The sequence below is a fragment of the Sphaeramia orbicularis genome, chromosome 7, assembly GCF_902148855.1.
Source record: "Sphaeramia orbicularis chromosome 7, fSphaOr1.1, whole genome shotgun sequence".
In the NCBI taxonomy this organism is placed as follows: Eukaryota; Metazoa; Chordata; class Actinopteri; order Kurtiformes; family Apogonidae; genus Sphaeramia; species Sphaeramia orbicularis.
The window spans coordinates 3717229-3745208 of record NC_043963.1 but is presented as its reverse complement, the minus strand read 5'-3'; the positions used below and the strand labels follow the sequence as shown (position 1 = coordinate 3745208).

General features: G+C 39.9%; 1 protein-coding gene across 1 annotated transcript; it reads right to left on the bottom strand.

The window, feature by feature from the left end:
- Positions 1–829: 829 nt before the first annotated feature.
- LOC115422519 (hyaluronidase-2) lies at positions 830–27823 on the bottom strand. Its single transcript, XM_030138877.1, has 8 exons — positions 27604–27823; positions 12782–13423; positions 9104–9352; positions 6756–6902; positions 5268–5354; positions 3187–3372; positions 1360–1695; positions 830–1323 (listed from the first exon to the last, which is right to left on the bottom strand). The coding sequence occupies exons 2-8, from the start codon at positions 13376–13378 to the stop codon at positions 1252–1254; spliced, it is 1674 nt and encodes a 557-aa protein (XP_029994737.1). The 5' UTR covers positions 13379–13423; positions 27604–27823; the 3' UTR covers positions 830–1251.
- Positions 27824–27980: the final 157 nt, after the last annotated feature.

Here is a 27980-nt window from a genome sequence, read left to right as displayed (position 1 = left end):
TACTGCTTCACTTGTTGATTTCGGTGTAATCGGAAACTCTGTCATCAATAAGAATTAAGGTTTACAGTTAATAAATTATGACTTTTATTGCACTATTATGAATTCATTTTCAAAATATTATGACTTTAATCTCATAAATGTACGACATTATTTTCATTAGTTTAAGAGTTTTTTCTTTAAACTTCAACTTTATTATTTATATTATTTTCATAATATTACGACTTTAATCTCACAAAAGTACATTATTTTTGTTAAATTATGAGGGGTTTTTTTAAACTGCAACTTTATTCTCATAAAATTAGGGGTTTTATCTGTATTTTACAACTTTATTCTCGTAGTGACAAGTGTATTTTTTTTTCTGTGGCCCTTTTTTCTTGCAAAATCTTACTTATTAATCTGTAATTCATCAGAAAGTACTTTAATTATTTAGTATTTATTGGCACATCAATGAACCTTTACTGCAGTTCCATGAAGATGCCTCCAGGGGGAGCCAGAGGACAGAGGATAAAACTGTGTTACTTATTCAATCACAGTAAAATGATGAATATTTAAGGTGTGGAACCAAAAATTAAGAATTATTTATTCTTATATTGTATATTTATTCAATATCAGTCATTTTTTGCCAAAAGGAAGAAAATAGAAGTTCCCCATAATATATTTTACCTTTTTGTAATTAAAACATGTACATTTATAGGTTTTACATTATTTAATACCAGCGAGTCAAATTAATTTTAGTTCAGGCTCAACATTCAGACCAATATGATGTCAAATGGGCCAATAAAATAACAGAATAATAACCTATAAATGATGTCAACTCCAAATGTTTGTCTGTGTTGTAGAGTGATAGAAGATAGTTTTGTATCCCAGACCCCTGTTAGAAAAGAAACACCTGAATTCAACGTGTCCACATACTTTTGTCCATATGTTGTACGTCACACATTCACTGTAACAGGAAATAAGTTTTGAAATGAGGAAATAATAAAACATAAGAGGTGCATAAAAGAACAAAATGTGCAAAAACCCCAGAACTTCACTGGGTTTTGTTTCTAATCCAAAAGTCAGAGCGTCCACGTGTCTTAAAGTCAGATCAGAGATGGTCATATTTAGGCTCCACCCACTCTTCTTCTGTGGTTTTCTGTGATATTCTCTTGTTGTGGAGGTCAAAGGTCAGGTGTGTCCCGTTGTCCGTGTGTGTTTTATTGAAGGCCACTTTAGTGTGGGCTCGTGTTTCCAGTTTCAGCCCAGTTTGGGTCAAAGGCACAGACTGGCAGCCACCAGAACCATCAGAACCCCCAGACCCGGGCCTCTGGGTGGGCCGGCCCCCCCGTCTGTGGCTCCGTCTGTGGCTCCGTCTGTGGCTCCGTCTGTGGGTCCGTCCAGTGACAGCGTGGGTCCAGGGGTCAGAGGTGAACCGTCTGTGCTGAACCAGGTCACTGAGGCACCTTTAGTGTTTGGAGCTGCAGTGGAAGTCGACGCGGTGGGTGTGGCTGTGGGCGTGGCTATGGCGTCGGTGCCGGTTTCCCCGACAGACGCTCCGTCTTTGGGCGACTGTTGGTCCGACGCGTCCCCGTTGGACGAACTGAACCACTGGCACTGGAAGTCCTTCTTCCACAGCTCAGCCGGGTCCGGTTCCATGAGTTTAGAGTCCGAATCCGAGTCCGAGTCCGGAGGATCTGTGGCTTTAGCTACGTCTGCCTGAGGTGATTAGAACAGTAGAACAGTAGAATACTAGATCAGTAGAACGTCAGAACAGTAGAACATCAGAATGTCAGAACAGTAAAATGTCAGAACAATAGAACACTGGAACATCAGAACAGTAGAACATTAGAATACTAGAACAGTAGAACATTAGAATACTAGAACAGTAGAACAGTAGAATGCCAGAACAGTGGAATGTCAAATCAGTAGAACATCAGAACAATAGAACACTAGAACATTAGAAGAGTAGAACATTAGAATACTAGTAGAACAGTAGAACATCAGAACAGTACAATGTCAGAACAGTAGGACATCAGAACAGTAGAATACTAGAACACTAAAACATTAAAACAGTAGCACGTCAGAACAGTAGAATGTTAGGAGAGTAGAACATCAGAACAGTAGAACATAAGAATACTAGAACAGTAGAATGTTAGAACAGTAGAGCGTTAGAATTCTAGAACAGTAGAATGTTAGAACAGTAGACGAGTAGAACATCAGATCAGTAGAACGTCAGAACGGTAGAAAAGTAGTTAATGATTCACTTCATTTTTGTGGAAAACAGATGGATTCAGCTTAACTTAGTCTGTGACAAAGTGAGAGAACAGTTTACTGATAATGAACAGGAGCCTTGGTGAAGACCTGCACTGTTTTCTTGGTCGTGCTTTTCATAAATTCCCCGTACAGATCACAGGTACGGCTCACTGCCTCACACACTGGAGGCCTTTTTGTGGTTTTTGTGCAGTTTGTTTTGTTGCTTAACTTTATGTATAAACAGTTCTTCTTTGGTTCTATTTCTTGCTTTTTTATCGCACTTTGAAACAAGTCCACAAATCCAGAAAGAGGCAAACACAGATTATATTTCCTTCAGGAAATGTGCGCATGTCTAATTATTTGTTATTATTTGACTTTAGCTCATATTAGTCTGTATGTACAGCCTGAACTAAACTGACTTTAACATCCTTGACTGTTCTTTAATACCTTCAGTTTAATGTCTGCATTCCACAAATTCATCCCGAGGGCCGGTTTGGACCCTTTAGCGGGCCGGTTTTGGCCCACGGGCCACATATTTGAGTCCTACTGATGTAGTTAAAGTGGTTCAGATAGAGACGATTTAGTCTGGTTTAAATCCATCTGAGGTAATGGAACAGTTAACAGCACAGCTACAGCTGAAGACTCCGACCTTTGAAAGAAGATGGAGACCAGTATTCAGTCTTATTGGAATGGATATTTAAGCCTGTTTTTTTTTTTTTCTTTTTTTCTTTTTTTTAACTTTTCTTTCTCTCCTTTTCTTCATTGTAACCAAATACTTTATATTGTAACCTTGGGCCCAATCTCAGGACAAACGCTGTTACTCTGTACATTGTTTTTTTTCTTTTATTTTGTTTTCTTCAATAAAAGTTAAAAAAAAAAAAAAAAAAAAAAAATCATCTGAGGTGAATACACATCTGTCCAATCAGACGCCTGCGTTTCAGCGTCATATCGTACCTTTTCTGTCACTGCCTCAGGTGGAGGTGGGAGGTGCAGGTAGGCGGAGCTTTCTGGGTTTTGACGGACACATCGTCCCTTCCCCTGGCACAGGGAGGCGGAGCACAGCCGGGTTGCCGTGGTTACGTTGATGGAGTACGGTCCCAGGACTTTACGGACGAAGTCTGCCAGGTCCTGACATTCCCTCTGAAACGGAAAAAAACACAAACACTGAGAAACACTGGAACATACAAGGGGTTTATTATTATGTACTAGCGGCACTGTACCCGTGGTGCCATTGTACGATAGCGCACTCCCGTGGTGCAACAGTGGCATTGCACCCGTACACCCTCCGGTGCTGCAGCATCGGGACAAACATCCGGACACGCATCGAACATGCATCGGACACGTGTCAGACACAGAACATCCATTATAGTAGGATTATCTGATATCATAAAAGGGAAGTGGACTCTGTGTGTGTGTGTGTGTGTGTGTGTGTGTGTGTGTGTGTGTGTATGTATGTGTCTCAGGCATCCCACTAACTCCGTACACAGCTGACTGCTACAGTTTGTCAGACTTCTGTATTTTTGGTCAATGAACAGACTAGTGAAAACAGTAAGTCGATGGGTCCAATATTATATGTTATGCAGCGGGCAGCTGAACCAGTGGAACATAATCAACTGAACATAAAACCTAAATGATTAAGATGCAGTTGAACATGTACATTAGCGCCTGCAGACGTACATCTGTAGGCTACTAGTGATGAGCGGATCAGCGGGTTAACAGGGTCGGATAAAAAAAAGTCACTTTCAGACACAGAAAGAGAGAGAGAGACTGATTTAAACAGAGAGAGAGACAGGTAAGGTACAGAGTGGATTTATGTGCATGAGGACGTTCACGAATTCCGACACTGTGACAGTTCAGTTCAGGTGGAAGTTCAGGCTCACACAGTCAGGTGGACTGTGTGTGTCAGCTACTGTGAGCGGTGTGGACTCCTCATGCAGTCTGTGGAGGTTTGAGGTTCCATAGTCCAGCGTACCAGTTTTCTATATTCCTTGTGATTACTTCCTACATTTACGTCATCCTACAGTGTGTGACACTGAGTACACGTACACGGAGTCCACACATTCATACAGACGTGTCCAGTGGACGTCTGCTTTGGTCCGCCTTGAGTACGTGTGGACATCTGTGCAGTCGAGTACGCCCGACCCTGCAGGGCCTTAGTGTCAGTAATGTAGGCTATAGGTGTAAGAAAACTGTCCCAGCATGCCTGGTATTTCAACTGGTTTTGAATCATTGACCGGGTTGTCCTCCCCAGGATGAAATTCATTCAGCAAAAGTAGATGTAAAAACCAGAGGGGGAGGTTGACCCCCCCCAACAAATCACACCCTGGGGTTAGGGTTAGGGTTATGTGAACCGGAGATCTTGGCATAAATTGATGCACGATCAAATGCTGTTGAACAACATGTGAAAAGTCGACCATGCCTACGTATGACACACCAAATACCATAAGAAGTGGTGCGACATACAACACGATTTCATGAGATCATTTTCATATGTTCAGTGTAATTTTTACACGTTGTAAATTCATCCCATAGGACCATTGGACCATCTGGAGGACCAGTTTTTGGCCCACGGGCCTTATGTTTGACACTCCTGGTCTAAAGGCTGAATCCATTGTATCTGTCATTTCCAACCAGGACAGTCAGTAAGTCCAAGTGGTTCACAAAACCAAAGACAAGTTATAAATATATACTGTATATAAATAAATAAAGGTTAAAAACAGTAAAATATAGAATTTAAATAGAATGATCAAAAATGAAAATAGTTAAAAACAGAAGAGTGCACATAAAACCCAGAACAGCAGTGAAGTGATGTGTATAAAATCCTACAATGTCGGTTTTTCTGAAATTAAACTGTCTGGTGCAGATTTACAGCTGTGGCCAAAGGTTTGTGGCAGTGACACAAACCCACTCTTTGCATAAATGTGATTTATTCTCCAGTAAAACTCTGTGAAACTTGTCAGACGCTCACAGTTGTTCAGTGAAAACCACTGAAGCCGTAAATGTCGAGGCTTTTTGCGCCGATCGTCCAGTCGTACCTCGGTCTTGGTGTCGCTTCTCTCCCAGACGACGACGCCGGCCGTCCCCAAAGCGGCGCTCTCTCCGATCGTACTGACCAGGTCGCTCTGAAAAATGACAGCACACACCTGTCAATCATCCAGCCCACCATATTTAACCCTTTCAGTCCAGTGTTCCTCTGTTCTCCAGCTGTTCTCTTGTACATTCATGGGTTTGGTTGGTTTAGTTCATATCAGCCAACACAGTGGGTCATCACATACACTGACACCTACTGGACAGACTGGGAAGTGTGTTATTCATACTCATAACCAAGATGGCCGACAGGAAGTCAGAAATGCTGAACATCCCAGGAATATGTAGTAAATCCTACTATATCAGGAAACACCCCTGAAGGTAGAACAAATATGGAAACATCAAGTAACATGTAAGGATTAATATCATTGGAAAAAATTACACAGATTTATTTAATATTGGAGGAAATTTACAATGAATCCCATGTCGACTAAATGTGACTCCATGCATCAGTAGTCACTTTTCCTTTGACCCTCAAATTACATGAATATAACTTGTGCATAAAAATTTGCCTAATGGAAAAACGACCATTTTGTCAAAACTCCAGTTTTTTGAGTGCAAGTTTTTGCACTGGCAAGAGGTGGTGTTTTGGGCGTAACGCAAATGGTATATCATGCAGAACTGCAATGGAAAGAGCTTTTTCCACAACAAAGAAGAGTTTTAAAACAAAGATGGTGCAGTATGTGTGGACACAGCAGGAAACTGAATCATTTTGTAATTTAGTACAAGATAGAGGGGTAATATATAATAATAATGAATATATCTGTCGTGTGTTTAGACAGTAACACATTAATGTTATTATGTTTTGCACATTATCTCCATAAAGTGAGCAACAACTAGAATATGTAAAAATGTGAGAAAATATCAGATTTACAGCATTAAAATGTTTTTATTTCATGGGTCATTTTGACCCATTTATGGAAGAGTTTAAGGTCCAGACATGTGTTCATCTAAGAGTTAAATCCATATTTCTTTGCTTCTGAAGTTAAATTCACGGTGTCTTTTGTTGGTTTTTTTGTGTATTGTCTTGGTTCTTGTCTGTTGTCACCTATCACTTTTTTTTGTTTGTTTTTCCCTCATGTCTGTTGTCTTTTTTTGTTTGTTTTGGTTTTTGCTTTTTTTTTTTTTTTTTTTTTTTTTTTTTAATTTCTGGTACCTTGTAGTTTCTTGTTGTTATTGTGATTTTGAAAGTAAAAGTAAAAATGATTAATAATAAAAAAACAAAACCAAAAACCTCATGGTGTCCAGTTGAGTGGACATTTATGGAACTCTGAAAAAAATAGATTCATTCAAGAAATTTTAAGTCTAAAGAAGAAAAAAAAACACTCAGGAAAAAAACGTGGACTAAGGTTGTAATAATTAACGCATGAAAGGGTTAATGCTTCAGTATCCAGTAGACCCGCATACGCTGAAAACCAGATGAAGCCACGTCCCACCTGTGACAGGAAGCTGTTGGTGGAGGCGTAGAAACTCTTGACCAATGGGAACACAGGGAGGTCGTCGGACGTCCCCCCCAGCGACGACACTCGCAGAGACTCTTTGATCAGATTGGACAGATACAGACCAGCTCCAGGTGTCCCGCCCTAAAGACAGGAGGACGCGTTATAGGATTTAACTGGTAGAAAACACTCTTCATCATCATTAACATCATCATCATTCATTTAGTGTTAAAGACCGGAGGTGTCAGACTCACTTTAGTTCAGGTTCCACATTCACACCAATATGATCTAAAGTGGATCAGAACCAGCAAAATAAGAACAGAAGAACCTATAAAGAATGACAACTACAAACCTGTCTCTATGCTTTACAATGAAAAAAGAAAAATTACGTTATGAAAATCTTTACATTTACAAACTATCCTTTAAAAATGGGAATAACATGAACAACCTGACATTTCATAAGAAAAATAAGTGCAATTTTCACATCTCAGTTTATCATTTATCATATGTAAATCAAACCCACTGATCACAGTGGATCCACAAATACACAAAACATTCATTATTTTTGAAAAATTTTAGAAAAATGAACACAATTAGCAAAAAAGACAAAAAAAACTTAACAATTGTGAACAAAATAAAGAATAACAAGTGGTAAACTTGTACAATATTAGCAGCAACCTGAGAAACATGAACAAAATTCAGAGAAATACACCAAAAAAAGCTAATAAGTATGATTATTATTGATTATATTATAAATTACGTAATAACGAGAACAAAATATGCACAAAAATGAACAAAACCTGAGAAACCTCAACAAAATGATGTTAAATTTACATTTCTCTTCGAACATTTCAGGTTGTTCCTATTTGTTCAGATTATTAAATTTTTTTGTAAAAGGACAGTTCGAAAATGAAAACATTTTACTAGTAATTGAGTATTTTCCTGGTCTGATCCACTTCATCATCATGTGGAACCTGAACTACATTGATTTTAACACCATTGATCATTAATATATTCAGTGTAATTTTTTCATTTCACAAATTCATCCCATGGACCATATTGAACTCTTTGGCGGGCCGGTTTTGGCCCATGGGCCGCATGTTGGACACCCCTGGACTAGAGTCTGAGAATTAAACGGTACAAGGACTTTTATATGTTTAATGATTCTTCTGTTTTGTCTTTTTCTACCAAAATAAACTCATTTTTAGAGGCTAAACACACTAAAAAATGCACAAAACTGGCAAAAACATCAAACATGTTCAAATATTTCATCTTTTCAGGGTCTTGGTTCTGGACGAGGCTGCTTAGGAAACAGAACAAATTCAGAATAAAATCACAGAATATAGAATTTTACAAAGTACAAAATAAAAGTTTTTCCATCTGGTGGTTGTTGCCATAGAAACGAGGTGAATTTCACTGCCAAAATTCTGCCCCATGAGTTTTTAATGTTGATGCACCAGATCTCACGGGTCATGGATCAGGTCAAGATGCACAAAAAACCCACTTGAATCTTTACCATAAACTGAAGAGGAATTCAACACAGTTTTCATAAGACATTTTAAGACATTTTAGCATCGAAGCTTCCACTGTATAATAAAAAGGTACAGTATCATTCAGGACAGACTTATTATTTTATTCTATCCATATTTTGCACAATTGGTTTAGTGTATTGACTTCATCAGTGAGCAGAATAATCTAATAATACTGTCTAAAATCATATTATTGCATCATTTTTAGTCAAAAAAAAAACCCCCAACCAAATAGAGCAATCACATCAATGAAACACCCAACAAACCTGAGGAAAAACCCTCGAATATGACATTTTTCCCAGTTTTGACCATTTCCTGTCATTTTACTGGCACAGAAAACCAAACAGAACATTTCTGAAGACGTCGACATGTTCATATTCAATACACATTTCATTTAATCTAGAAATATAATGAAACAGTGACCTCAGTGTAACAGCAGTAATTAGACCAATATGTTTAGTAAATTAATTCAAATGAACAACAGAAAACGCCTTAGATTTTAAATTTAATTTGTCTATTTTAAAACAACCATCATTAACCACTAGTTTTTATTGGAAGAAAATCCGATTACCAACAGGTACACTGACCATATGGCATGTTCTTTTTCTACCTTATGAAATATTTTTGTCCCGTTTGACCTCAGTCTAATAGAACTCAAACTCACTAAACAACCCTTTAAAATGTTTGAAGGAAAAGGTTTTGTTGAAAAACTTAAATATGGAGTTTATTTAAGTTAAAACTTCATGTGGGATGAAAGGATCTGTATTAGCGTGGACAGAATACAAAACACCCATGATGCATTGCGTCGTTCCTCACCTGCAGCTTCTCCAGCGTGAGCAGGGGGTAGAGGGCGGAGCTTCGTTTCCATAGCCACACCAGCTCGTCGTTGAGCGCCATGTCGGCGGCGGGGCAGCGGCCGGTGTAGTTGGATAAGGACGTTTGGGCGGGGCTACCGTTGTAGCAGGCGGGGTACGGAGAGACGCCCCATAATGCTTTGGGCCGTAACCTTTTGACCTCTCGCAGCGTCTCCGTCATCACGGACTGGGCGGAGGCTTCGAAGTCGACCTGCAGTGAGATCAGCACGTAGAAGTTTAGTCACATGGTTGTTTTATATGAACTTAATACCATGAACAAACGTGAATTATTATAGAAAAGGTGATTCTAACAGAAATGATGTCACTATAGATGCTTCAGATGTGGATTTATGGGTTTTGGGCTGAGTTTTAGGCTTTGATATTAACACACGTTGAGTCTCAAACATTACCCTTTTTATTTTAATCATCAAAATGAACAAAATAATCAACAAAATTGATTAAAAATTACCAAAATAATCAACAAAAAGAACAAAATAATCAAGTTGAAAAAAAGAACGAATGACCAATGACCAAAATAATCAACAAAGCGAACAAAATAATAAATAGAACCAAAAAAATCAACAAAAATGACCAAAATAATCAACAAATTGAACAAAATAATAAATAGAACCAAAAAAATCAACAAAAATGACCAAAATAATCAACAAATTGAACAAAATAATCAACAAATTCAACAAAAATGATCGAAATATTTAAAAAATCCCCAAAATATGGCATAAAATCCTATGGCTGAGCTTAAAACATAGTTAGATTAATATAAAATATGTATTTTCAGTGTAATTAAAATCATAAAATTGGGTTTGGGATGATTCTTAGACAAATCATCATGTCTTTTTCCACTTGTCTTTTCATTCTCAGGAAGAAAACCTAAATAAATGTGTCAGGTTTTGAACTAAACAGTGGATCGTACAGATAATAGTTGGAATCTTCAGCTTGTGTCTGTTTTTTCGGATCCTGCTGAATCGTCGCCGTATATAATCATTCTGTAAAACTCTTCTGCTGTGGAGTCGACGTGGTCATCGTTTCTTTCTCTAAAGCTGTGAAATATCATCGTCTTTATTATGGAGCTGCTTTTGTTTAATGAACGAAAGCTAATGACGCCATGAGTGTGTTATGAGTATGAGCACATTTAGAGGATTATCTCGGCTCCTTTAGTCTCCATTCACCGTTCCCTTTAACTCTTCATTTATCTTCTTTCTGTGTCTGTGTTTTTACATTTAACGCTGTCATTTAGAAATGGGAACATATGAAGGACTTCTGCTGGTTTTATGTCATCGACACAACAAACAGAAAAGTCCTGTTCCAACATTCTTACAATAATTCTTCCATATTTGGTGAAAATATTCACTTGGACCAAAGATAATGTGGTTAATTTTTGCGGCCAAAGGTCAAGAGTGTTGTGACCTTATTGAAGAGTTTTGGGCAATAACTCCTAAAAATTCAGATAATTACATGTTTGATAATATAGTAAATGTTCATGGAATCATCTGAATTTATAGGAGTTATTGGCAAAAAATCTTCAATGAAGTTACAAGAATAATTAGTTCAGTTTATTAGTTTATTATATCGTGGACAATCCCAGTTAATTAACTGTATCAATAACAGTAAAAGGGGCGGCTTTAGCCAACATGTCTAGTATCCTGCTGTAGTCCCCAGCCTGATGACAATAGGCACCCTAAAAAAACAAATATTACAGCACATTCATTAGAAAGAGAGAGTTATGGACTTATGGACAGACAGCGTCCATGATCATGACACAGATAACCCACAGACATATGTTAGAGTGTACAGGTGTAGTTGTCTGCAAACCATGGTTTTAATTAGGCTGTAAAGTGCAGTATGCATGTGTGTCTGTAATGTGGGTGGGAAGTGAATTCCAGTTTTGTGTTGCTTTAACAGAGAGTGAGAACTGACCAAATGTGCTTCTCCTGAATGTGACTGATAATGGACCGTTTAATTGAGTTTAAAGTTCTTGCAAAAATGCTCAAAACAGCCTGAACCTCATCAAACCCATTTTTGCTGCATACATTCAAAATTCAGCTGGACTCCAAGTTGGCGACTCAAAATGACTGAGCCTTATTTGGAGAGATTTTCAGGAACTTTGAGGTGGAAACGCAAAACACACAGAATTACCAGGAATTTTTACCAGGTAAATAATAATAATAATAATGGATTAGATTACTCTAGAACGCAGGTGTCAAACATGCAGCCCATGGGCCAAAACCGTTAAAGGGTCCAATCCGGCCCCTGGGATGAATTTGTGAAATGCAAAAATTACACTGAAGATATTAATGATCAATGGTGTTAAAATCATTTTAGGTCAATTCAATCTCAAGTGGGTCAGACCAGTAAAACACTATCATAATAATCTATAAATAAGGAAAGCCACAAATTTCTCTGTTTGTTTTAGTGTAAAAAAGGTAAAATTACACAAAAATGTTTACATTTACAGACTAGCCTTTTACAAAAAATGTCAGTAACCTGAAATGTCTTAAGAGAAGTATGTAAAATTGTACCTATATTCTGCCTGTTACCAAATGTTTTGTGTATTTGTAGATCCACTGTGATCTGTAAGCTGTGATCTACTTGTATAAATGATAAACTAAGGTGTAATATTGTTAAAATTGGACTTATTTTTCTTGAGAATTTTCGGGTTGTTCATATTTGTTCATGTTATGTTCAAGTACAGTTTGTAGATGTAAACATTTTCATTATGGAATTTGACTTTTTTCACTCAAAAACATGAGAAAACTTTGGAGCTGACATTATTCACAAGTTCTTATCCTATTATTGGTATTATTTTACTGCTCTGGCCCACTTTATAACATATTTGTCTGTGTGAGGCCCCTGAACTCAAATGAGTTTGACACTCCTGCTCTAGGGCCTCACAAGGCACCCAAAGTGCTTTACATTATTGACCCATTATTCATCCACTCTCACATTCCCCCTCTGGTGGTGGTAAACTACATCTGTAGCCACAGCTGCCCTGGGGCAGACTGACGAAAACATGGCTGCCAGTTCGTGCCAAACGGCCCCTCCGACCACCACCAAATATTCATATGCATTCATACACCAGTGTGAGTGACACTGGAGGCAAGGACGGTGAAGTGTCCAAGGACACAACGGCACATGACTGGGACAGAGAGGGATTCAAACCACCAACCATTCAGTTGTTGGACAACCCGCTCTACCTCCTAAGCCACGGCAAATAAGTTCCTGGTAATAATAGTTCCTGGGAATCAGGTGGAAACGGGGTTCATGGTTCAGCATCAGCCATTATCTCAGGAAGAGTTTGACAGAATGATGTAAAATCTGGGAAACTACAACGATGACCCGAAAACATTTTGAATGATTTAGACCCATTAGATGTGTCTGTTCCTATATATTGAAGGAGCTCTGTCAGATTTGGTGAAAATATTCACTTGGATCCAAGGATGAAGGGGTGAATCTTTGCGGCCAAAGGTCAAGGGTGTTGTGACCTCTGAAGATTTTTGGGTAATAACTCCTAAAAATTCAGATAATGGCTTGTACATATGACGGTACAGGGATAGGGGACCGTCTGAGTTTAAGGGTCTAGTTTCCAACCCCTACTCCAGTCCTTCTAGTCTTACCCCCTTACCTGAGACCACCGCTCCACCTCCTCCGGACTCCAATCAGGAAAGAATGAACTGAGCAGTTTCCTCGAGGCCTCCAGATACATCTCTCGGTTCCTGGACCACTGAGGAACCCACTCGGCCCACCTGAGCACCGCCAGCCCCAGGTACCGAGAGGCGGGTAAGGCTGCGTCCAGGTCCTGCTGCGTCTTCTGGATGTGGTCGTCCAGTCTGGTGTGCTGTGGGAGTCCTCCGTTGACCGCAGTGTCTCTGTCTATAAAATATGGGTATTTCCCCAGAGTGTCCTCGTAAAACACCGCCACCCGACCTTCCTGTTCCATCCCGAACGATCTGGGATCCGGTCGACCCGAGCAGGACGAATCCCGGATGCCCCAGAAGATGATGAAGGGCTGTCCGGACAGGAGGGGGGGCCGGGCCAGTCTCGGTGGACCTGCCCTGCTAAAGTCCACGAAGGCGGTAAGAAGGAGTATTAGAGGCAGGAGGAGTGGAGTCTGGACCTGAGGGACAGATGGGGAGGGGGTTTGGGTCCGGAGGCCGTGAAGTGGTGCTGGTTTTGGTCCTGGCTTCGGGTCTGGACGGGACCAGGAGTTGGCCCACGCCATCGGAGCAGCGGTCAGCCCTTCAGGACTTCAACGCCGATCATGTTCCTGGAAAACACAGTGACAGCAGCTGTGAGCATAAGGTCAGAGGTCAAATCCACCTCAGGTCACCAGGCTTCAGTGAACCTCAGGTGCTTCATATTTTTAGAAAATAATGGTATTAGTCCACAGAGACACTGTCCAAAAGTTCAGCCTTATGTCTTCATGAGTTTTTGAGACACAGTTGTGCTTAGAAGCAAAACAAGGCAAAGTTGGTGAAGTTTTGTCCATTTTTACATCACCAACCACCTGCATTAGCATTTTCTTCAAACATCTTCTCTGATGGAACTACTGGATGAATTGGTTTCACATTTGCTATGTATCTTCCTCGAGACAATGTATACAAAATCAGTTCACAGTTTTGAGAAATTTAGATTTTTACTTCTTTTTTTTTTGGATCCATTTTCACCTCCACCAAGGAGGTTATGTTTTTGCGGATGTTGGTTTGTCTGTCTGTCCGTGTGCAAGATAACTCAAAAAATTATGGATGGATTTGGATGAAAATTTCAGGAAATGTTGATACTGGCACAAGGAACAAATGATTAAAGTTTGGTGGTGATCGGGCAGGGGCGGCGGCACTGATCTGCCTTGGCGGAGGTCTGCGATCTCCGAGTGCTTTTCTAGTTTTAATTTATTTTCATTGTGCATCTCCAAAAGTACAGTACAAAAAAAAGAAAGAAATTCACATTTTAAGATACAAGATTTGGTGACACACAAAGTATAATCCCCCTCCCCAAAGAACCAATAGTGACCCCCATACTAACCCAACCTGGATCTCAAAATAGGAAAACCACTAATAAAAACAATTACACGTATATAGATGAAAATTAATATAATTTACAGATATAAACCCATAGGTGATCAGGACAGTCATAGACAGTTCTGTTGCACTCTTTCTTTAACCCTGATGTGATCACCATCCCACAGACTGAGGGGTTTTGGACTGGCTGCATGCATCCGGCCCACTGACCTCTGCATCAGAACTATTTCTAGAAAATAACTGATCCATTGTTGCCGTGATAAAGTATGAAGCGGCCGCCATCTCAATGCCAGCAATTTTCATGGCTGCAGTGAGGGCAGCCCATAATATCCACCTCTGCTGAAGAGAAAGTTCTAAGATAGAGTCATCATTAAGCAGAAGTAAAGATGGTGATAAGGGGGTATTAATCTCCAGTATATTACTCATAGTGACAGAGATTTGCCTCCAGAAAGCATACACACCAGGGCACTCCCAGTACATGTGTATAAATGATCCGACAGTATTTAGTGTACAGAAGTCACACTGTGGAGATGGAGTCATTTTCATAGCGTGTCATTTCCTGAGAGTTGAATACATCCTGTGTAGAATGATTTTTACATTTTTGATGAATTTTTTAAATATTAAAAATATTCCTTTCCTACTAATGGTCCATATTTTGATGGTTTATAACATGTAAATGGTTCCAGATATCAGTCTAGTTCCTGCTGATCACTGATAGAAGTCATATATGGACTTTAACTGGATTGTGTTCTCCTCCAGTGAAAGTACCGCCCACTTCTGTTGGGAGATTGATCTCCTGGATTAAGACCACAGAACTCTTAAATATTATCAGACCATCAAAAGTCACCAAAAACAATGGTTATGCAATCCAGTCCTAACTCCTGTGTGTGTCATGTGACTAAAACAGACAGAAAAGAAAACATGGAATGTCTAAAAACACTGTTTTTGTCAGTACAATGACACAGATACTGATGGAAGAACTGAAGTGATTTTGGTTTTTATCAAGAAAACGTGAAATGGATAGATATCAGCTCTGAAATTAAACTACTATGAGCTATTTTTGTTGTTCTCATTATATTTGTCCAAACAAATGGACCTTTATTTGGACCAGACATTAAAATGAACAAGAAATTGAAGAAAACAAGTAGTGGTCTAATAATTTTTTCCACGACTGAGCAGAACCTGACAACCTCACACATTCAACTGGGATTGATTTACATAGAACAGACGCTGACGTACAGGGACACTGGAACTGTTTTTCTTGGATGGAGTTAAACTTTGGACAGTAACACAGTAAATGTATTGAAAACACGGGAAATTAGCATAAATGTTAAACGGCAGCTGAGACATTTAGACATGCATTGTTGGTACATTCTGAAACTGTGTTAAATGTTTCTGTTTGTGAGTTTTAAACTGTTTCCTGTTTTTTTTTTTTTTTGTGTGCAAAAACACACAATGACCTTTTAAAATATTCATCAAACAGACGTTATTTTGATGCGTTAAAACACTGTGCAGGTGAATGCATCATTGATTTAACACCGACAGACGAGGAAGGACTTTGAAGAGGAGTTCAACTGGAGTCGGATGTGTTTGTTCTGTCACTTTGGAAATCAGAAAACAGTCAAAGAACGGTGTAGGTGACGGAGGAGTTTTCAAAAATCTGAGGACGTTTCATAGGAGTAAACAGGATAAAAACATCTGCAGCCTGGCGTTCACCTCATCACTGACAAACCGACTGTTTTAGTTTGTTCTTCCAGTTTTGGTTTGACTGGTTTGTCATGTCCTGGATCACAGTCTTTTCATGAAACAGCTCTTTTAACACTCCAGTATCTGGGTGAGCATATTATGCACACCTTGTACTTCAGTATTATAAACAGTCATATTATTTTCCACAATTTGTTTTAGGTCAGAATTCAATTTTTGCAGGATTTTTTAAAATTCTGACCCATCCACTAAAATGATCCCATAATAAACAGTGTTAAATTCCATATTATGCACACTTTGTACTTCAGTATTATAAACAGTCATATTATTTTCCACAATTTGTTTTAGGTCAGAATTCAATTTTTGCAGGATTTTTTAAAAATTCTGACCCATCCACTAAAATGATCCCATAGTAAACAGTGTTAAATTCCATATTATGCACACTTTGTACTTCAGTATTATAAACAGTCATATTATTTTTAGGTCAGAATTAAAATAAAAATAATTCAATTAATAAATAAAATTCTGACCTATCTACTAAAATCATCCCATAATAAATGAACAGTGTTAAATTCCATCTTATGCACACTTTGCCCTTTATGTTCTAAAAGCTGGAGGGTTTATGACCAAGTAGAATGTGATGAGTTGGAGTGAAAACAGCCTCAAAAATGACAGAACATGAAACGCTGACGTCACTAAACCTGTTCAATTACAGTCATGATCCCAGAGTTAACCAGGTGAGCATATTATGCACACTTTACATAAAAAAGGTCATGTTATTTTTCATGATTTTGGTTTAGGTCAGAATTCAAAAGTCCCAATTCTGATCCATCCACTGAAATCAGCACATTATAAACAGTTTTAAATTCCTACACGAACACCCTTCTACCAAGTGAGTACAAAATACACACTGACACATTTAACATTTGACCTAGAACCAAAAATAATAAATGTATATTAACTATTGTTGGTGTTAATCATTGACATATGACAGGATGAAAAAAAAAAAAAACATAACTAATCCAATTTTCATGTAGGATATTGGAACTTTTTTTTTTGGTAGTTTTTGCATCAAAAAATATGTTTTGTTTCCATTACAAACATGGCATTTAAAGGGTTAAAATATGGCAGTTATTGAGTATTAGATATTTTTTGTTTATGGCTCAAGTTGATAAAATACAAAATAAATATTAAAAAAGCTAAGAACAAATGATATGAAAAAAATGTGGACATTACTGCAGCGCTGCGCAGATTATGCACAATCTCTGACTGTGCCTACATTCAGTTTGTTTTTATTCAGATTAGTAAATCCTTTCATTGTAAAACAGCAATTTTTCTGACAAGTTTCTACATCAGTGTGTGTCAGTTACACAACTGTTATGTTGGACTGAAAACAGATGTAAAAAAACAAAAAACAGAAAAACAAAAAAAATGTTTTGCCCTTTTGCTTCCATACACTTAAATAAAACTCAATCAGAAGAAACTGTTCTGAACAAATGAACTCTTGGATTCAGAGGAGTTAGATAATCCATCCAGTCTGAAAATATGAGTGACTAATTAGATTAAATAGAAGGAAATAGTCTGTATATGAGTTAGTAAGTAAATAAACAACAATAATACAACTGAACTGTCACATAAATTAAAAACTACATTAATAAATGTACATAAATATTGTAAAATATATTATAAATATGGTCGTCATGTCACTGGTGAAATAGTGACCCAAAAAAATAGACTTTAACATAATTTTACATATTTTACTGAAGATCTGTGAAGAAAAACACAGTTACATCCACTGTTTATTTTCTGTTTCCAGAAATATCCCCTCATTTCTTTCACAGCTTTTGTTTTCTGTTCTTTTCTCTGAGTGAATTTTAACAAAACACAGAAAACATGGATTAACTGATGTAATATATTGGATTTACTCTGACTGACAACACATGGTTTGGACATTTCTCTGTAAAATGATCTTGCATTTTTCTTCCCGTGGGTAAAACCTACTGTATAAGACATGTTAAGTTGTCATTTCTATGTGTTTATGCAGCCGGTCTTTTCTATAATGTGCTCTATTTTGGTTTATTACTAGAAAAAGGCCTAAACTTCAGTACATTTTCCAACCAACAGTAAATGTTTTGGTAAAATGACATTTTTACATCGGTTTCCGTCATCGTTAACTATCCTTCGATCTGTTTTGTGGATTTGTTCTGCTTTTACAGAAGAGACTTTAAAGTAACTGTGCAATAATGTTTTCTAACTTCTTCTTCTTCACACAGAACTTGTCACATTTAGGTGAAAAATGTTCGACATTGGCTTGTTAGCAGTGATATCTCTTCTGCTGCACACACTCTAATAAGGCCATTAAAAAATGAAATGTACCACAAATGGAGACAAATAGTGTCAGGAGATAACACACAAATACAGGAACATCTGCAGCACTTTTCCACATTATTAAACGTTTAATACCGATGGGTTTTCACTCAGTAACTGCACCAATTTTAAACAGTTTATACATGAACTATATGGACAAAAGTATGTGGACACGTTGAATCCAGGTGTTTCTTTTCTAACGGGGTCTGGGATACAAAACAGTAATGACTAATGTCAGAATATAGATTTATATTATGGGATAAATATCATTGGATCTAATACATTTCTATTTTAGGATGTTTGAGGGATTTCAATGATGATTTTATCCACAATCAGTTTCCAAAACACACTCAATAAAATAAGACAGGGTCATTAAATAAACACGTATTAGAAATAAAAATGTGTCTAAAGGAAACTAACTGGACCAAAAAACATTAATGTTATTATATATTTATCAAATCAGTGACAGTCAACAGGTTTCCATCAAATGTGTCACAGATTTTAAGTGAAATTGCAGAAATTAATACAAATTCATGTGCTTAATTTATGTGCTTTATGTGTCCTAAAGTCAAGAAACGGTATTGTCTGTAACAACTACTGTAACTCTGTATCTCAGTAATACTGGCGCATTTGTTGACAAACCATTGTTAACGGCAAACTTCCTGAGGCAAGACAATTAATGTGTTCAACCATGTGTTCAGGTAAAGTAGACTTACAGCATTTATCCAAACATTATTGTTTTATTTAAAAAATATATATATCAGAAACAGAAAAAACGACAAATGAACAGATCTATAGAACAGCCTAGAACCGATTACTCACAGTGGGAACATAGTTTTACTGTAATACCACGCTGTTTGCATAGTCATCATCTGGGGCGCCGTAAAGGGGAGGGGGGTAAACGTGACAAATTCATGGGGCCCAGCATTTGTGGGGGGGCCCATAGAGCAGTGGAGAGGGGTCCAGTGGATACAGGTTAGAAGGTGTGAAAGTTTTGTGTAAGATCCCCTGTAGAACAGAGGAACAGAAGCCGGACGTTGAAAGCACGTTAGTTATGGACCACACCCCCATGTATATAACTGATATAACTGCTGCCCCTACTCCATGTGCACACAGATCCACAAGATGCTGAGTTTTATGAAGGGCCCACAGTTGCTAGCGGCGCCCCATATTCATCATCTTCATATTGTAATCCGAAAAAATCAAAGATCGATTTGTAATATTGTAAATTCAGTTTACATTAGCCTGAAACAGTCAGCTTTACCCCTCTTAGTCCACCAGTACCAGGTCCAGGTCTCCTTCCTGGTCCACCAGCACCAGGTCCAGGTCTCCTTCCTGGTCCACCAGCACCAGGTCCAGGTCTCCTTCCTGGTCCACCAGTACCAGGTCCAGGTGTCCATGGGCGGGGCATCCCTCCTCCTCTCCCAGTGAAAGCTGGTCCAGTATTCCCCCTAGTCCCTCCTCTTATTTGGTCCCTCTCAGTCTTTCTGTTCTTGGTCTCTGTGGACAACACCCTGACCCTCTGTGCTTTTCTTGCTGCTTCAGTCAGGACTGTTCCAGTATCTGTAGCGTTCCTTCGCTCCTAACTTCATTGACCTGCCTCGTCTTCTGAAGGTGGAGGGGGATGTGATGTATGCCATAAACCAGTCCAGTTTTGTGGTTCTGTTTGTGTCGGGGTTCCAAACCCAAACCAGAAGTGTCATATGCCACATTTCCACTACGTGGTACCGGCTCGACTCGACTCGGCCTTTTTGAGTTTCCATTACGAAAAAGGACCTGGAACCTGGTACCCGGTACTAGTTTTTTGGTATCACCTCTGCCGAGGTTCCAGGACTGGGGACCAGATACTAAAAGGTGACGTGTAAACACTGCAGACCACTGATTGGTCAGAGTTGTCTCTGTGACCCGCCCTTTTACCAAAAACAGACGTGGAAGTTGACAGTAAATATAGCAGTAGGTTCATCCACATGATGACAGCCTGTAAAACTACACCATTCAGTCAGGAGATTCAGTCTTTGGTGGCCGACGTAAAAATTTAGCATGAGTTTGACGAGACAACACGCAACGAGCAAGTTTATCAGCGACTCTGAGCAGACGACATGGAAGTAACGTGCTGCATCACTAGGACAACCAGGTACTGTAAAGTCGGTAGTATCCTGGAATGGAAACGGTCTCCAGGATTCAGACCTGGTACCAGAGTCGAGCCGAGCTGGGCCGAGCCAGTTCCATGTAGTGGAAATGCGGCAATAGTGTCAGTGCAGGTGATACAGACCACGGTTATGATAGTTTTGGGTTTTCCATTATAGTCAGTGGTGGAGAATCCCAGCTCCATAGAGTAAAAGTCCTGCCATGTATTGGTTCTACCTGTTGACTTAACACAGGTGATTCCATTAATTATCCATTCTACCTGGATGAGGAGTTGTGCCCATCAAAATGGGCTGGTTCAGTGAATGGTTGGAACAAATACATGGCAGGACTTTTACTTTATGGAGCTGGGATTCTCCACCACTGATTATAGTTTAGTTTTATTTAGTTTTGACTTTTTCTCTCTAATTCAGTTCATTTTAATTCATTTTTAGAGCAGGTTTGCTAGTTTTTATCAGTTTTTGTTTTTTTAAATGCTTAGTTTTAGTTTTAGTTTAGTCGTCTCTTTTCTCTTCTTCTCTGTCGTCGTATTCAAATAAATCCCAGACAGGACTCTGCTGCTTTCTCCCAACTTTTGTCTCCATGTTTCCAGGTAGAGTGGGGACCAGAAGACAACTGGAAATGTGAAAAACTGACGGACTGTGAAGTGCCGTATGGTGCCGCTAGCTAAAATTGCTCGAGCAAAATAAATCGATTTCATATCAATCCGACATTGACAAAGATGAAAACAAAAACAAAGGGAATTTTAGCCATAATTTTTATACATTTTAGTTAGTTTTGTAAGCACACGATTCAGTTTCAGTTAGTTATCGTTTTTTTCTTTTAATTATAGTTTTTATTTATTTCAGTTAACGAAAATATTTTTTTCAATTCTAGTTATCGTCATTTTGTTAGCTGATGTCAATGATAACCTTGATACAGACACTCTGCAGCCATGACCAAAGTGGAATTGAACCTGTTATGAATTGTTGTAAAACCAAAATGACCTGGAAAATAGAGTTTGAAGACAGAAAAACTCCATAGCGTTGCTTTAAAATACACAACTATATAAAATAATACCGGCTGTAATTCGGAGTTCCTGCCTCATCGTGACGGCGTTTGGTGGGAACACGTATGCTACTCGTCTACAGCCTGAGTGAGTGTTAAAATTTAATCTGATATGTGTAATCCTGCTGTAATCCCCGTCCACGCTGCAGCCGTCCAGGCCGTGATGAATGGTCAAGGTGCTGTCTGGATAATCGCAGACTAAGCCTCCGGTCTGTGTTTACTGACCGTCTGAGGAGGATGACCCTGAGCCCACCCCCCCACAGATTAACAGGAATAGGGGACCAGTGTGGGCAGAGCTATTCTGTGCCCGACCTCCGGCTAAAGCCTCAGATCCAGCGGTCACGTAGGTCGCATGGTCATCGGTGGAGGTTCCGTAATCGAATCAAATCAAATCCTGAAAGCATTGAATCTCAAAAAGGTTAACTCTTTAAAACCTGATGTGTCATCGCTGACTCGCCCTGTGCATGTGCAGTTTGGATGGATGAACTCTGCCACTGTTCGTGTTATTGGGAAAATTCCAACAGTTTCTGAAACCTGAGATTAGGGATGGCAATTGATAAGAATTTAACAATTCCAATTCCATAATCGATTTTGCTTATCAATCCGATTCCTTATCGATTCTCTTATCGATTCTCATTGGGTGAGTACAAACGGGTGTGTTTGCATTAACCGTCTTTTATATTTCCATCTCTACACAGAAAATATAACATATACAGTATGTGCAAATAATAATAACAGATGATGACGGGCCCAGTTTGGGGGGGGGCGTGTACAGTGAAAGTGAAACTGTGAAACTAAAGATGCTTTACTACTTCCTCAATTGCTGCATTTCCACTACGTGGAACCGGTTCGACTCTGCCCTGCTCTACTGTTGTTGTGCACCTCATTTCCTTTCCCCTGCCTTTGGGAACTTGTATTTGAGGGGGTACAACGTTTGTTACCCACACCGGAACCAGAGCTGGGCCCAGATGACAGCCTGGTGTTCACTCTGCCGCTAGATTCACAAGCACCGCGAAGTAGTGAATCAAATACGTGACATTCCTGTAAATGAATCACATGCTGTGGACAAATGTTTGGGTGTACTGCAGGGATTCCACTCTTTTGAAGAAATGGAAGCTTTGACAGTGTTCCAGTGGACCTGGTGTGGTCTGTTTGGACCTGGTGTGGTCTGTTTGGACCTGCTGTGGTCTGTTTGGACCTGGTGTGGTCTGTTTGGACCTGGTGTGGTCTGTTTGGACCTACTGTGGTCTGTTTGGACCTGGTGTGGTCTGTTTGGACCTGCTGTGGTCTGTTTGGACCTGGTGTGGTCTGTTTGGACCTGGTGTGGTCTGTTTGGACCTACTGTGGTCTGTTTGGACCTGCTGTGGTCTGTTTAGACCTGGTGTGGTCTGTTTGGACCTGCTGTGGTCTGTTTGGACCTGGTGTGGTCTGTTTGGACCTGGTGTGGTCTGTTTGGACCTACTGTGGTCTGTTTGGACCTGGTGTGGTCTGTTTGGACCTGCTGTGGTCTGTTTGGACCTGGTGTGGTCTGTTTGGACCTGGTGTGGTCTGTTTGGACCTACTGTGGTCTGTTTGGACCTGCTGTGGTCTGTTTAGACCTGGTGTGGTCTGTTTGGACCTGCTGTGGTCTGTTTGGACCTGCTGTGGTCTGTTTGGACCTGGTGTGGTCTGTTTGGACCTGCTGTGGTCTGTTTGGACCTGGTGTGGTCTGTTTGGACCTGCTGTGGTCTGTTTGGACCTGCTGTGGTCTGTTTGGACCTGGTGTGGTCTGTTTGGACCTGGTGTGGTCTGTTTGGACCTGGTGTCATCTTTTTAGACTGTTTCTGTCTCAACACCATGTTGGCTACGTTCTGACCAAAACAATGCAGCGTACGTGTGACGTCATCGTGCATGAGCAATGAAGGCGAAATCGATAAGCAGAATCGTTAAGCAGGCAAACAATTCCAAGGAATCAAGCTACTGGGATCCGGTTCTCGACTCCCATCCCTACCTGAGATGTTGTACTTTATAGGCTTTATTGGGTCATTATGGTAACTTCACTCACACCTGTTGTAGAAGATGGAGAAGAAGCTGTTTTAGCAGAATTATAACATGCAGTACATTTTAAATGACTGCTAGATTTTGAAAGGTCAGAAAAAAAAAACCTGCTCTGGAAAAATAGGCAAACGGAGCATTTTCGGGCATTTTTATTGTTAAAATAAGAAAAAAAGTCCAGAAAGACCATTTAAGGCTCAGGGTTTAAAGGGTTAACTCCCTGAATTAATGTTAACTTATGCAGGGGTTCCCAAATGCCCCCCCCAAATGGCATTAGCTTCTGGCCGGGGCCCCTCTTTGCAAACCCATTAACAGTTCTACAAAATATGTCAAGAAACATTGACTTTTAGAATGTGTTGTCTTACTTTTATTCACCATGTAATAATTATTACATTTGTTTAGCATGAAAATATTATGAACTAACATGTTTCCACATTGTATATTCTTAATGATTCTTGATAATTAGCATACATTTTTTTATGTAGTTTTGCTTTTTTTTCCCCCTCATTTTTCCTCCAGTTTTCTGAAATACCCTCTAGTGCCCCCTGGTGGCCCCCACGTTGAAATCCACTGAACTAATGCACTGCAGATGGACTTGTGTTGTTACCTCCGCCCAGGAGGTTCTGTTTTTGCTGACGTTGGTTTGTCTGTCTGTCTGTCTGTCTGTGTGTCTGTCTGTCTGTCTGTGTGTCTGTCTGTCTGTGTGTCTGTCTGTGTGTCTGTGTGTCTGTCTGTGTGTCTGTCTGTCTGTCTGTCTGTGTGTCTGTCTGTGTGTCTGTGTGTCTGTGTGTCTGTCTGTGTGTCTGTCTGTCTGTCTGTCTGTGTGTCTGTCTGTGTGTCTGTCTGTCTGTGTGTCTGTCTGTGTGTCTGTCTGTCTGTCTGTCTGTGTGTCTGTCTGTGTGTCTGTCTGTGTGTCTGTCTGTCTGTCTGTCTGTGTGTCTGTCTGTGTGTCTGTGTGTCTGTCTGTCTGTCTGTCTGTCTGTGTGTCTGTCTGTCTGTGTGTCTGTCTGTCTGTCTGTCTGTCTGTGTGTCTGTGTGTCTGTCTGTGTGTCTGTCTGTGTGTCTGTCTGTGTGTCTGTGTGTCTGTCTGTCTGTCTGTCTGTGTGTCTGTCTGTGTGTCTGTCTGTGTGTCTGTTTGTCTGTCTGTCTGTGTGTCTGTCTGTGTGTCTGTTTGTCTGTCTGTCTGTGTGTCTGTTTGTCTGTCTGTCTGTGTGTCTGTGTGTCTGTCTGTGTGTCTGTCTGTGTGTCTGTGTGTCTGTCTGTCTGTCTGTCTGTCTGTGTGTCTGTCTGTCTGTGTGTCTGTCTGTCTGTCTGTCTGTCTGTGTGTCTGTCTGTCTGTGTGTCTGTCTGTCTGTGTGTCTGTGTGTCTGTTTGTCTGTCTGTCTGTCTGTCTGTCTGTCTGTGTGTCTGTTTGTCTGTCTGTCTGTGTGTCTGTCTGTCTGTGTGTCTGTTTGTCTGTCTGTCTGTGTGTCTGTCTGTCTGTCTGTCTGTGTGTCTGTCTGTCTGTCTGTCTGTCTGTGTGTCTGTTTGTCTGTCTGTCTGTGTGTCTGTCTGTCTGTCTGTCTGTTTGTCTGTGTGTCTGTCTGTGTGTCTGTGTGTCTGTCTGTCTGTGTGTCTGTCTGTGTGTCTGTCTGTCTGTCTGTGTGTCTGTCTGTGTGTCTGTCTGTCTGTCTGTGTGTCTGTTTGTCTGTCTGTCTGTGTGTCTGTGTGTCTGTCTGTGTGTCTGTTTGTCTGTCTGTCTGTCTGTCTGTGTGTCTGTCTGTCTGTGTGTCTGTCTGTGTGTCTGTGTGTCTGTTTGTCTGTCTGTCTGTCTGTCTGTCTGTGTGTCTGTTTGTCTGTCTGTCTGTGTGTCTGTCTGTCTGTGTGTCTGTTTGTCTGTCTGTCTGTGTGTCTGTCTGTCTGTCTGTGTGTCTGTCTGTCTGTCTGTCTGTGTGTCTGTCTGTCTGTCTGTCTGTCTGTGTGTCTGTTTGTCTGTCTGTCTGTGTGTGTGTCTGTTTGTCTGTGTGTCTGTTTGTCTGTGTGTCTGTTTGTGTGCAAGATAACTCAAAAAGTTATGGACGGATTTGGATGAAAATTTCAGGAAATGTTGATATTGGCACAAGGAACAAATGATTAAATTTTGGTGGTGATCGGGCGGGGGGGTCTGACCACAGTAGTCCCAACAAGAAACAGCAGACCCACTGGGATTAATCAGTGTGTCCAGTAACGAAAAACAGGAAATAAAGGAGTTGCCTTAAGTTCAGGAAGTAGTGGGGGGGGGTGCATAAAGCCCATTCTCCATTAACATGAGATTCCATTCCACCGTTATGCTGATGATAGCTGAATGTATGTTCCACTGAAACAGGAAAATGTGTACCCAGTTAAACAGTGGACTGCAGACATGAAGGCATGGACGCCACTAAATGTCTTAGACCTGAATGATAAAACGGTCCAGGTCATGTGGTTTGGACCTGGTGGTGCCTCCAAAGTCTATGTTGATCTGGTCCTCTGCATCAGTATTTGACACATACAGAAACAAACCAGGGTGGACGGCTGGACACTGACCCTAAACTGGATTAAAGCACATTAAACCAGTCCAGCCTTTTTCAGCTGACAGTTGGACACAGATAAATTCTGTCTGCATCATTTTCAGATTTTATTTCATACTTTCATCACAACTCAAACTACCTTTGCACATCAAGTTGAGTTTTTAAATCCCCTCTTAAAACATACTTTAAATCGCACGGCCTGACGGTCCGATGGACTATTGGTACCAGTTGTCATTCGTCTGTAAACAATTTTTCAAGAAACGTCTTCTCCAAAACCGTCAGCCAGAATCAATTCAAATTCATAGCAGAAGTTCTTTGGGACTTTTTTATGATTTTTTGCACATTTTAAAATCCCCATTGGTTTATAATGGGACACATTTCAAAGTGTAATAACTTGAAAACACTTGAACATATTGATATATTTACTATTGGTAATAGATAGGAAGTCACATATGGGCTTTCATTTGGTGCCATGACCTTTGACCTTGAGTGACCTTGAAAGGTCAAATGAATGTCTTTAAATATGCCGTTGGACTATAGGAGCCTTGGTTCTATTTTTTTCCTCTTTGGGTTTTAACTCAGTTTGAGAGGTTAGCTTATATTGTTTTAATGTATAATAACTTTTATTGGTTTTATTAATTATTTTATTTGTTTTTATGTCTGTGTGCAGCACTTTGGCCGACTGATGTTTTTAAAGTGCTTTATAAATAAAGTTATGTTGGGTAGTAGTAGTAGTAGAAGAAGAAGAAATAGTAGTAGTTGTAGAAGTAGTAGTAAAAGTAGTAGAAGTATTAAAAGAAGAAAATGTGGCACTAGTAGTTTTAAAAGAAGTAGTAGTGGTAGTAGTAGAAGAACAAGTATTAGTAGAAGTAGTAGCAGTTGTAAAAGATCAGCAAGTAGTAGGAGTAGTTGTAGTAATAGTGGTTTTAAAACAAGTAAAGTGGCTGTTGTAATAGTAGAACAAGTAGTAGTAGAAGTACTAGTTGTAGTATTTCTGCTCCTACCAGTAAAGGCAGCTCAACATACTGACTGTAAAATAAATATATTCAATACATTTGTATCATTAATGAAATTATTTCCATATAAAATGTTTTTATTTTGTTTAAAAACTCAGTCCATTTTATTTTATTTGATTTAGTTCCAGTTTGAATGTGTCTGTAATGGTTTAATTTCCTTAAACAGGAGTCTTTATTTTATTTCCATCCTGCTGTTGATTCGTCAAACAGAACCGATCTGAACCAGAACCAGAACCAGATCTATCCAACTAATGAGTGAAAAACCCTCAGATAATGATGAACATCTACATGATCAGTGAATGAAAAACAGGAAAACACCTGAAAAATACAAACGTCAGCAGATGATGATGATTAAAGGTGAGAAGTGACTGTGGGAGCGTTCATCCTAACAGTAGTTGAATGTGTTTCAGTTTGAATGGAACCTGTTTGATGCAGAAGTGAAACCAGGTCCTGTTGGAGTCCGTTTGGATCAGATGGTCCTGAACAGATTCAAACTGGATTCCACCTCTAATGAACCTGGGTCTAATTACTCTCCTCATCAGCTCCTGTTCAGCTCAATCCGCCGCCATGTTGAGTCCTGACACTCACCGAGGCCGGACACCGTCCTGAACCCGAACATCGCGTCCCGTTGCCGTCCGTCCTCCGTCGTCTGCGTTGTCTTCTACTCGTCCACGTTGGAAAAATCCCCAGGCGGTTTGGTTTAATGAGAGCATGAGCGCCTCGAGAAACAGACGACAGGGAGTTGAACCGAAGGGAAGCGGTGAAACGGTGTCAACAGGATGGAGGTGCTTGGAGTGCGTGGGCCGGCAGGGGGGGCGGGGCCGAGGGGCGGGGGCGGGGTTTGAACATGTGACCTGGTCTTCACAGCCAGGCTAAGCCTCCTACAGCCCAGAGGTAAGAAGGGTCAGGATCCACCACCGCACCTCACATGACCAACAGCCGCTGTAATCCCATAATCCTCTGCT